Raw genomic sequence first — 12,694 nt, 5'->3', positions numbered from 1 at the left:
CACGCCCCTCGTTGACTGGCGGCTGCCCCCCGCTGTCCAGCGGGACCGGCCGTCTCTCGGCTCTGCTGGCAGGCGGGCCGTTCCGGGCACCGCTCCTGCTCCGTGATGCCCGCCCCTGTTCACCTGACAGTCTCTGCCCCCCCTCCGGACTGGCCCTACCCCCGCCCGCTCGGCCCCCAGCGGCTGGCCCAACGCTGCTCCTTCCGTCAACCCCCCGCGACCCGTGCAGGGCTGCCGGGGGGATCGTCAATGGTGGACCCCTGGCCACAAAAACACCCTTCCTGGCCGCGCCATGAGGAGCCTGTTTGCCCGCCCCCCTCGTCTCCCGCAGGGCTGCTGGCGGGGTAACTCCGGTCCCGCTTCGGATATCCGCAGCCGTGCGTCCATGTACACGAGCCGTGCGGGGGGTCCTGCCGTCCGCCCCCCCCGCTACGTGCAGAGCGGCCGGGGGAGACACCCCCGCGGAAGTCCCCTTGCTGACGGCCACCCTTCCGGCATCCGTAGGGCGCCTGACCCTCCTTCTGGAAGCCCCCCCCGGCCCCTGCAGGGCTGCAGCATCCAAAACCCCCGGTGACAAGGTCCCGCTCGGGCCTGGCAAAGGCCCGCCATGAAACTCCGTGGCCCCGCCCCCTCCCGCATGTCCGCGGCCTGCAGGCCGCCCAAACCCCTCCGGATGTAGTGGCTGGCTCCTCTTAGCAGGCGGGAGGGAGTGCTCCCCCCGCGGACTCCTGAATAGTCTAGCAGGCCCCCCCACAGTCCCAGGCGAGTACCTTGTCGGCGGCCGGGAAATCCGCCCACGTGCCGCCATTCCGCCGCCGTCCGCGCCTCCTGGCCGTTCCTCCCGCTCCACGGACCCGTCCAGCGCCGCCGCCACCTGCTGTTGCAGCCAGTCCGGTCCCCGCGATGATGCCGCCGCCCGCAGCCTCTCCAGCAGCGCCTCCACGTCGGCCATGTTCGGGATGAAAAACGAGGAGCAGTGAAAAAACTGCCTCCTCGTGTCTTCCTCCTTCCGCACTGCCTGTTCCCGGCTCCGCCCCCTTCTTTTAACTGGCCGCTCCCCTTCCTTCGGCCCCGCCTCTCCCTTCTAAATCCCACCCCTTCGTGTGTCACTAGACACACGGTCATGTCCGGCCCTCCTCTATCCATCCCTGCGGTCCGTCCCGCTCCGGTCCTCTCTGTACCAGGGAATCAGGTAGAGAATAGTCAGAGGCAAGCTGAGGTCAGTACCCACAACCCATGGAGCAAGGTCAAGGAACGAGAAAGTAAATACTGATTCAGTAATGGAAGATCAGTCAGCAAAAGCAGGATCATGGGAAAGTTGAAGAACATCCAGAGATTAGCACTTTCAAGGATCTCCTTTAAATAGGCAGCTTGATGCCAACTTTGTGGATGTGCGCACCAATGTGCACTGGCGCAGACAAATGCGCCTACATGTCAGTGCATGCTGGATACTAGTCCAAGCTTGTCTGCGTGCTGGTACATGTGCACAAGCATTAGTTGCATGGGAATGAGCATTAGCTGTGTGAAAATGAGCATTAGCTGCACAAGAATGTGCATTAGCTGTATTTATTTCCTGACAGTCCCTCTCATTGGCTGGAGCTTCATGCCAAGTTGACGCTGGACTCACCCTACCTCTTGAATGGGACAGCCACCATCCTGTTTGGAGAAACTGCACTATATTGTGTCACACTACTCCTGGTCTGAGGCCTGCCATACACACAATCCCAATGCCTGCTACCTGAATGAACAAATGCCCAGTCAAAGTGCATTTTGACCACTTTAATGCATTACTTTACTACAGCACATCTCTTAAGGTTGCAGATAGTTCCGATACATCCAGAGAATACGACTCACTGATAGAATTACACAGTGCAGAACACTCTCCTCCTTCTCTTAACTCTCTAAGCAGTGGCCATCAGGTGCCAAACACTTCAAAGTCTCACACAGTAATTGTAGCCATCTTCCCTAGATGTAACAGTCCCTTAGCATAGGCATTACTCATAGGGTGAACCTGCCTCACACACAATGAGAGTTCCTCCCTAGGCCTGAAACCAAGCCATGGGAACTGCTAGCTGAGGGTTAAGGCTTCTCTATCTGCTCCCAAGTGTTCTCACTCACCACCCTTACAGTTTAGCCTTACAGAGGGCTCTTTAGTTTAGCTCCAGCACAACCTTACATCTTTGCTGATTAGGGGTGTCCTGCTACTTTACCCAAGTGCACTGGACCCCACCCACAGCTGTCTTATAAAAAGGCACAATCTTCACCCTTTATATCACTACAGGAGGGGCAATGATTTGAGGTCACTAACACCTGCCAATAACCTGACAACAAGACTTCTCTGCATTTGAAGAGAAACTTCTGACCACTGACTTCTGCATAGCCTGACAGAGTGAACTGACCCTTTAGGGCCGGTTCACACTGCGGCGCGAGGCGAGGCGACACGGCTCGCCTCGCCTCGCTCCCGCAAGTCGCCCCCATTCTGTACAATGGAACCGTTCTGAGAGGAGCGACTCGAGTCGCTCCGACTCAGAAAAAAGGTTCCTGTACTACTTTGGGGCGACTTCGGGGGCGACTTGCATTGACTTCTATACAGAAGTCCTCTGCAAGTCGCCGCTGAGGTCCGTGCAAGTCGCGGCGAGGCAAGTCGGAGACGCCTCGCCGCGCATCGCTGTGTGCACCGGCCCTTAGTGTAACCTGTAATTATAAAAGTATCACCGAAACCATTAGACCCACATCTAAAATATGAAAATTGCTGTAGTTTGTGGGTAATCGCTGTGAAAGGTGAAAGAAGTGTAGCAGATGACATTTGGGATCAAATATTACACGCATTGTAAATTTGTTTTTTGCCTCAGGACCCTACAGTACTGAGGGTAATTGTGTAGGTAGGCCTTAACACCAGTCTGGCCAGGCCATGATTGATGTTCTGCCTGGTCATGTGAACGGTGAGGTGCACATGACAGACGAGAACCAGGCCTGGTTGGATGTTTGGGTATGGCCCTCTCGGAGCCAATCAGCAGGAGTGCCGGGCCCACTGAGGAGTCTGGGAGGGGGTACTTAAGCAGGTGTGGGTCACGTGTTCAGGGTTCCGGAGTTGTTCGAGAGACCCGTGTGGTCTGTTCTGGTTCCAGGACCAGAGTAGCCCCGTGAGGGGTCCCGGTCACGGGGTGTTTGACATCCCGCAGCATGTTCCTGTCAGTGGCCCCTGATAGACCCGACTGGTCTGGGGTAGGGATTTGTCTGTTCCCGAGTCTCGGAAACCTGCTGGTCCGAGGCGCTGTAACTGAGGGAGGATTCAAAGTGTCCGGGTGTGCTCTCGGCTTGGAGGGGCACCACAGCTCGCACAAGTGACCGGGGGAGGAGGGCCGGCAAGTGGCATCCTGAGAAGTGCCTGGTTACTGAGTTGGGAAGGACATTGACGAGTCCACACTTTTTCCGTACCTCAAAGGAAGCGGGAAACGTTCCAGGTACAGTTGGAAAAAGGTTCCTGTTCATCTTCAGTTGATTGTTCAAGTTTTGAGTCAACGTGCTGACTGCCATGACCTCTGGCTAGAGGTCTGTTCAGCCTTGAAGTACCCAGCTGCGAGTGGCTACTCTCTGGGTGGAAGTAGAGACTTTGTTAAAGAGGAAGTAAACCCTGATGGGTTTACTTCCTCTTTTTTTCCCTGCAAAGGTAAAGCATAATGGACTACTATGCATCGCATAGTAGCTCATTATGTGTCACTTACCTGACACAGGAGCCAGCGAAGTCGCCGCTGTCCCCTGTAGTCCGCCGCATCCATCTTGCTGGTGGCGTCTCGCAGCTCCGACCAATGACAGCGGCGAAGCCGCGATGACGTCACTCCCGCGCATGCGCACGGGAGTCGCGTCTCGCAGCTCCGACGCTGCCATTCGGCGAAGCCGCGATGACGTCACTCCCGCGCATGCGCACGGGAGTCGACAAATTAGGCAAATCCATTCTTGGATTTGCCGCATTTAGTGCGCCTGCGCGCCGCTGTCTACGGCGCATGCGCCGTAGACAGCGGTGCCCATTTTTGGGCAAATATCTCCTAAACCATATAGGTTTAGGAGATATTGCTTGGACCTACAGGTAAGCCTTAATCTAGGCTTACCTGTAGGTCAAAGTGGTTTGAAGGGGTTTACTTCCTCTTTAAACCTGTAGTTCAAGGTACCTGAGTTCTTCACCCATACCCTCTGTTCCCAAAGAGACTGTGTTTTGTGAAAGTTCTACTGCAAAATAAAACCTTTTGAAAGGACTTTATCTGTGTCAGTGTACAAGTCATTGGGTATCAACCCCCGGGAACCCCTAGACGCAGAGGACCAGGCCAGGAGAAGGTAATCGGTAAGCCCATTCAGTCAAGGCTGCCCTGCAATGGGTTATGGCCGCTACAGTAGTTTAAGTAGTGAGCCCAGGGAAAGTGTTGGTTATGTGACATTTTTTTCTCCTTTTAGAAACTTCTTATCATGCTGAGAGAGTATGCCCTTTCAAATTTTCACAAAAGACTTGTCTGTATAAGCTGTAAACAGGAGTGGGAGGGAGGACCAAACAGAATATAAATTCAGCAGCAGCCGCTCACTAACTTGTCTGACTGTTAATACAGGCGTGGGTAGCACATTCGAAAGTTGCAATCCTAATTAGAGTCTTAGTATGAATACACAAGAGAGGATGAGCAGGCTCCTATGGAAAAAGATTATACTTGCTCTAGCAGTTGTAATTCTTGCATCCTGTTTTGGTGATGCTGAGGCACAACGTATTACTAAAGTACCAAACAAAAGGTATACTGGGCCAGGAACCACGCCGAATCTGAGAAACATTGTTGTAGGACGGTGCTACCACTACATGTCCCTGTATCCAGCCAATGGGTGAGTTCAAGTGATTTCCATATACATTATTGTAATAGTAATATTATTATTAATACTAATGTGTATGATTTATTGTTAGAGGGTCAGAGCACCAAAAACTGAAACAGATTTTTTTTCTTAGGTGAAAGGCATCAAGGAGAATTATCCATTGTTCTTTGCAATGAATTCACACTTGAGTGTGAGCACATTTTTCTGGCATTTTCAGTCTTTTTTTTCAGCCAATGGAAAGCGAGTGATTTTTAGGCACAAAATCATGCATAAAGAAAAAAAAATAAAGAGCATTATGGGGGTGATTTACTAAAACTGGTGCACTCAGAAGTGAGCTGTGCATTACAGTAATCAACCTCAAAAAAAGTTTGTTTTTTTCTTGAGCATTTTTCTTCTGAGCTTGAGTGACAGCACATTGCCGAGATGTGTAATGCCACTTAATACCACTTTAATTCCCACTTAATTGAAACTTTGGATTAGTCTGCAGAATGGATACTTTTCCTGTGTGCATTTGGGTAGACTATATTTCTTTATTTTTTACTTCAGCCCCGGAAGAATTTACCCCCTTCCTGACCAGAGCACTTTTTGCGATTTGGCACTGCGTCGCTATAACTGAAAATTGCGCAGTCGTGCAACGTGATTCCCAAACAAAATTGACGTCCTTTTTTCTCCACAAATAGAGCTTTCTTTTGGTGGTATTTGATCATCCCTACGTTTTTTATTTTTTGCGCTATAAAGAAAGAAAGAGTTATAATTTTTAAAAAAAGCATTATTTTTTACTTTTTGCTATAATAAATATGCCCCAAAAATATCTAAAAAAATTTTTTTTTCCTCCGTATAGGCCGATACATATTCTTCTACATATTTTTGGTAAAAAAAAAAACGCAATAAGCGATTATTGATTGGTTTGCGCAAAAGTTATAGCGTTTGCAAAATAGGGGATAGTTTATGGCATTTTTATTAATAATTTTTTTTCTTTTAAATGGCGATGATCAGAGATTTTTATTGTGACTGCGACATTATGGTGTACACATTGGACATTTTTGGGACCATTGTCATTTATACAGCAATCAGTGCTATACAAATGCACTGATTCCTGTGTAAATGACACTGGCAGTGAAGGGGTTAACCACTAGGTGGCAGTGTAGGAGTTAAGTGTGTCATGGGAGGTTTTTCTAACCGTGGGGGGACGTGGCTGTGTGTGGCACATCACTGATCTCTGCTCCGATCACAGGGAGCAGAGATCAGTGACACTGTCACTAGGCAGAACGGGGGAGATGCTTGTTTACATAAGCATCTCTCTGTTCTTCCCCCCCCCGTGAGGCGATTGCAGGTATCCCAGCGGCGATAGAGTCCATGGGCCCCACGACCCGACTCACGGAGTTTGCCGTGGGCGCATGATGCCAGCCGCCTCTTAGAGGGCCACATACAGGTACATGATTCTGCCTGTACGAGCCCTTCTGCCGATGTATATCAGCGTGAGGGGGTCGGCAAGTGGTTAAAAGGGATGTTAATACATCTTAGCTCCAACTTACCTCTTGAGTAGAAGGGCCCCGCTGTGGCATCAAATGTGGTTAGTGACTTGGTAATAACCCAAGAAGCCTAGATAACCTAAAGCCTCGTACACATGATCGGATTGTTGACCAACAAAACCGTGAACTTTTGTCTGAAGGGCATTGGCCCAAACTTGTCTTGCATACACATGGCACACAATTGTTGGCCAACAAACATGAATGTAGTGGCGTACTACATGTTTTTTCAGCTCTTTAGTGCCACCCTTTGGGCTCCTTCTGCTAGTTTCGTGTTAGTAGAAGTTTGGTGAGTGGTGATTTGTGCATTTCATTTTGCGCTTTTCAGTTCGTTTCTGAACGGCCTTTAATCAACTAGACAAGTTGCGGAATCGGAGCAGATAACGTGTTATTTATTATTGGCCTTGGAGTTATTGCTTTGACATTATTTTTTTTGGTTCAATAATGATTTGATTTTTGGTTAAGTTCTATTAGCAGATTGCATGTCTAATTTTATTTGTTTTCTTTTTTTAATACACAATAAAAATAAATGTGTAGAAAATTACAGTTTGGGAGTAGACAGTTATGTATATATATAAAAAAAATACAATATAAAATTGACAAGGGACACCAACATAGTTGTATCTTTGATCTTAAAAACTACGGGATAATGGTGTTGTGGTAACTTGCCCAAAAAAATAATAATTAAATAATATTATTTTTGATATCACTAGAAAAAAAAGCCTTTGAAAATTTGTTTGCGATTACTCCATCAGTATCACCAGCAAAGCAGCTTCATTATTATCCCATTAAAGAAGAAGTGCCCCGTCACGAATTCTCCATTACGAACGCTAGTTTACAAGACCGGCCGCTTCCAGCTTGTCCTTGCTTCGGAGCATACGTGTTTGTACTTTGGACTTTTGTCCGATGGACTTGTGTACACACACTCGGAAAAAGCCGACAACACACATTTGTCCGTGGAAAATTTGAAAACCTGTGATCCAACATTTGTTGGCGGAAAGTCCGACAACAATTGTCCAATGCAGCATACACACGATCGGATTTACAGCCAACAGCCTGTCATGACACATTTCCCGTCGAAAAGTCTGATCGTGTGTACGCAGCTTTAAAAGACGAGACATGAAAAATTCTAAGATATTTCTATTTATCAAGCTTCTACTAGAGTTACCTTTCTGCAGAATGCCCAAGGCGACGGTAACACAGCTAAAAAACAGGTTATTATTTTTTGTGTATGGCCTTTGTTATTACAATCATGTTCTGTAATGTGAATGAATGAATATACATTCTAAAATCTATATTAAGTGTTCAAATGAAACATGAAACAGCCTCCGTAAATTTCTCATGCGTAGCTGTAGGTAACCGGCCTATCATGTTCCATTGTCAATTCCTGAATGCATAAGAGGGGTAAGTATGTACAAGTTAATAAGAGGTTCAGATTTTGATATGTGACTGAGTGAACAGTATGTGGGCAGAAAGGTGGCTGGGTGGTTAGAACTCTTGCTCTGTAGCTTTGGGCCCTGGATTTGATTCCCACCATTGACTCCTTTCTGCAGGATGTATGTTTGTCCCACATGTGACTTTCCTACAAGTGCACCTTTTTTTGTCTCACAGTCTAATAACAAACCGGTAATAAAAATAAAAAACAGTTTAACCACTTGACTGGAAGATTTACCCCCCTTCATGACCATTTTTTGCGATATGGCACCGCTGACAGTTGCGCAGTCATGTGATGCTGTACCCAAATAAAATGTACCGGTATGTCCTTTTTTCCCATAAAAAGAAGCTTTCTTTTGTTGATATTTGATTACGTCTGCATTTTTTTCTTTTTTTTGTGCTATGAACAATAAAACGCCAAAAAAAAACAATATTTTTTACTTTCTGCTATAAAGCCTTTCAATAAGAAAATGAAAAAAAAAATCGAATTTCTTCATAAATTTACTTTAATATGTATTCTGCTACATATTTTTGGTATAAAAATTCCAATAAACGTATATTCTTATTTTTTTTATTTATTAATAGAAACGGCGGCAATCAGGGACTTTTAGCAGGACTGCAATATTGCAGTGGACATTCTGACACTGACACTTTTGACACTTTTTGAGGACCAGCGACATTAATACAGTGATCAGTGCTTAACCGCTTGCCAACCGCCACACACAGATGTACGTCGGAAGAATGGCACAGGCAGGCAAATGGGCGTACCTGTACGTCCCTTTGAATTTGCCACCTATCGGGCGTTACAGCTGCACGCCGCGGGAGCATGCCCGCAGGTCCCGGGAGCTTGATGTTTGCCTGCGGCCCATGATTGCAGTGTGGAGAGGTAGAGCGGGGAAATGCCTTTGTAAACAAGAAATTTCTCCGTCCTGACTAGTGTCATGACAGAGATCACTGCTCTCTGTCATCAGTAGCAGTGATCGCTGTCATGTCAGCGGTAGCCCCTCCCCCTACAGTTAGAATCACTCCCTAGGACACACTTAACCCCTTGATCGCCCCCTAGTGTTTAACCCCTTCGCTGTCAGTATTATTTACACAGTAATCAGTGCATTTTTATAGGACTGATTGCTGTATAAATGACAATGGTCCCAAAATGGTGTCAAAAGTGTCCGATGTGTCCACCATAATGTTGCAGTCACGCTAAAACCCCCTGCGCCATTAAATATCACAGAAGAAATAAAATATATCACACCATCGAGCGATAAGTAGAGCTGCTACCACCTAAACATGCAAGTACTATATACATAAAAAACAATCAGATAAAAGTAAAGCGTCCACACTACAAACATGAAAATACATATTAGACAACACGACACATTAATGACAATAAAAAAAAGTCCTAAATAAAGTCCCAAATGTCACACATGTGAAATATGAAATGAATTAATAGATGTCTCATACACAGTCCAATTTGAATCTTTAAAGTATAACTAAAGGCAAAACTTTTTTTTTGTTTTGGATAGAGTGAAGAGGGATTAGAACTCTTGTCAATTTTTATTGCGGTCTGTGCCCCCGCTAAGAAGATTCATGATCTCTATTTGTCCTGTTTACCATTATCATGGAAAGTGAAAGTAAATTAATTTACCAAAATTTTGGCTTGTCCCTCGACATGTGCACTGACAAAAAATGTGTTAGTTTTAATTTCATTAGTTTTTTTGCTTTTTTCAGAAATTCTGAAAATTCAGAATTCGGAAATCTGAAAATTAGGATTTTTAAATTTCCAAATTTCAAATTCCGAATTTTCGGAATTTCGAAATTCAGAAATCCAAAAATAAGGAAAATCGGTAAAATTTGAAATAACTAATAATAACAATTAAATTATAGGTATTGGAATTTCCTTTCAAATTTGGCTGTTTGTAAAACGTAATGAATACAAATTTATCTAAAGTTACAAATGATCTGAAATAATGAATGCCACATCTAAACAAATGGAATGAAACAAATTAATAATAAAAAGGTTTTATTACGATTATTTATTATTATTAGATCATTATGTTCCATTCGTTTAGAGACAGTATTCATTTTTTCAGAGAATTCATATCTTCGGATAAATTAGTACTCGTTTTGTTCACTAACAGCCAAATTTGCAAGGGAATTCCAATACCTATAATTTAATAGTTATTACAGATTTTCAGATTTTCATTCTTATTTTCGGATTTTTAAATTTCCAAATTTTGGAATTTTCAAATTTCTGAAATTTTGACTTTCCTAATTTAGAATTTTAGAATTTCCGAAATTTTGAATTTCCGAACTTCCGAAATCTCCAAATTCAAAATTCGGAAATTCAAAATTAGGAAATTGAAAAATTCGTAAATTTCGGATTTAACGAATTTGTTAAAATACGAATTCGGAAGCTAAACAAATTGCACATGTCTAGTCCCCAGAAAAGTAATAGTGGGGAAATATTCCTATGGGGACACTAGTTCTGGTGACCTGGGGGCCCCCAAGGAATTCCCTTCATTTACAGGGATTTCCTCTCTCTTCCTGTTTGGCTATTGGACAGGAAGTGAAGGGAAATCTCTGCAATATGACTTAGATGGCGAAAAAAAAAAAAATATGACAGGGGTTATATCCCTTGATCCAAAATGAAAAAAAAAAAGTTTTGTCTATAGTTCTACTTTAAGCAATCTTGAGCTGACAAATAGCTCAAGACTACAAACACGAAAGTAAATATGAAACAATAAAATAATATAATAATGCAAATAAAAATAAGTCTTGAATAAACTCTCAAATGCCACACGTGAAATATGAAAGTGAAAGTTCTATTTATGGTCCAATTTAAAACTTTAAACAGATTTTGATCTGCCAAATAAATTTGTGTATACAAACGTGCAAAACATTCTGCACAACGGTGACCACCACCGCTCAGTGAAGAGTTCTCCTCATCTTGTAACACAGAACTCAAGGAGGTCAGTAAGTGCTTTTTAGTGCAGCCTGCCGGTCAGCATGCAGATATTGTTTCCAGCTCTCCAATACTCAGCATGTTATGAACGTGTAAATCACAAAAAAGGGGCTTCATAGTGTAAACTGCTTGGTTTATTTAAAAAAGTCAAAGCTGAAATAATATTTGATAATAATCTGGCGCGGCTCTGCATAGAAACCAATCAGCTTCCAAGTTTTATTGTCAAATCTTTATTGAACTAAGTGAAGTTAGAAGCTGATTGGCTACACCAAATTCTGAGTGCTCTTGTTTTAGTAAATCAACCCCACAATAGTCTCACAATGGCATAGTAGACATTGGCAAAATGATCATGTCTAGTCTGTATACAAAAGAAAAAAGTGATCAGTTTATATTTTCTCCCAAAGGGTGAAGGACTGCGATAGAATATGGCAAGAACTAACAGATGCAGTATTTAGGAAAGATCCATGCAAAATCACAGAGGAAGACTACCAAAAACTAGCCCAAGTGACAGGACAAACAATCCCATGTGACAAGGTAATTCATTACATATTTAACTCATAAACCCACACAAGATTACTAAGATTAATTACACATGGACATCAAAATGTTGCACTATGACTGTGGGATCTGAAAGCTTATACTGAATCTTCGCCTTCAACCAGTCAGTGAACCGAATGTTGCTTGGGATAATGTGTTATGTCAAAAATTTAAATTGTTTTACTCTGCAAAAAAGTATTTCCAGTGCAGACTGAACAGAGCCTGAAAAATACAAGCGTTGGACAATCATCTGCTTCCAGTGCCTGTATGAACTCAGCCCAAGGCTAAGCAAATGCATCAAGATTTCGCTTGACCATCAATGGATTCTCCCATTCCCACTAAACAGGGTAGATGGAGGAATCTCCTTTAGAGTTATTGTGCTGTGACAGCCACTGTTCCCACCGCTGTCAAAATACCTTAACAGTGACTGTGTTTGATTGGCTGCAATCATTATTTGGCCAATAATTTTCTGCCCAACACATTTAATTTTCACATCAAAGTTTGCAGACAGGGCCAGGGCTCAAATTTTGCAGCAGGAATTACACACAATTCCAGTTGTGCATGACCAACAATAAAGTAGAACTATAGGCAAAACTTTTTTGGGATAGAGTAAGGGAGGGTTATAACCTGTCAGATTTTTTTTTTTGTCATCTGTGTCCCATTGTGGATATTTCCATTCACTTCCTGTCCCATAGTCAAACAGGAAGTGAAAGGAAATGCCTGCAAATTTAGGGAATTACTTGGGGTCCCCCAGGTCACCAGAACTAGTATCTCCATTGGAAGATTTCCAAGCTGGAACAATGTACCTACCAGTGGCAGCCCGTCCATTAGGGGTGCCCGGGCGCCGCACCCTCTATCCACACCACACCCTATATCAGGTTTTCTCATCCAGGGTTCCCCCAAAGGTTGCTAGGGGTTCCTTGAGCAAGAAGCAATTTCTGCCTCTCTGATAGGTTCCCACTGTCACCATTGATCTTTTTAGCTATCTGTAAGGAGTTAATTCTTCCTGACCGCAAGTGGAAGGGGCATTCTTCCCACTGACCATCACACTATTGTATCATGAGTTGAAGATTTCTAATTTTTAGCAAGGGTTCCCTGAGACCGGAGAACTTTTTCAAGGGTTCCTCTGTGTTGAAAAGTTTGAGAAAGGCTGCCTTAGACCATAGAGGCTGTATCTTGGTACACTCCCACACCATGTGAAAAAAAGTTCTTTGCACCCCCAGACATTTGTGACAAGCTGTAGAGTCCCTTTTATGCATACAAAATAATCGACTCCAGCGATTCTAAACCAAGGTCCCGTGGAACCCTGGGGTTCCTCCAGAGGTTGCTAGGGGTTCCTTGAGCTGTGGCTAATGAACCACCCTTTTGGTGGTGCCTACAGAAT

The 12,694-nt window shown here is 44.4% G+C and overlaps 1 protein-coding gene across 1 annotated transcript in view; it reads left to right on the top strand.

Moving 5' to 3' along the window:
* Positions 1-4,579: 4,579 nt before the first annotated feature.
* Positions 4,580-12,694, top strand: part of LOC143975391 (ADP-ribosyl cyclase/cyclic ADP-ribose hydrolase 1-like) — a 51,490-nt gene continuing 43,375 nt past the window's right edge. Inside the window, exons 1-2 of the mRNA XM_077477750.1 lie at positions 4,580-4,860; positions 11,178-11,307. Coding sequence (XP_077333876.1) covers positions 4,646-4,860; positions 11,178-11,307 — 345 coding nt within the window. The 5' untranslated portion in view covers positions 4,580-4,645. The remainder of the gene's footprint in view (positions 4,861-11,177; positions 11,308-12,694) is intronic.

The sequence above is a fragment of the Lithobates pipiens genome, unplaced genomic scaffold (assembly GCF_037356315.1).
Source record: "Lithobates pipiens isolate NorthernLeopardFrog02 unplaced genomic scaffold, aLitPip1_a1.2 Scaffold_13, whole genome shotgun sequence".
Classification (NCBI taxonomy): domain Eukaryota; kingdom Metazoa; phylum Chordata; class Amphibia; order Anura; family Ranidae; genus Lithobates; species Lithobates pipiens.
This window is presented reverse-complemented; position numbering and strand designations above follow the sequence as displayed.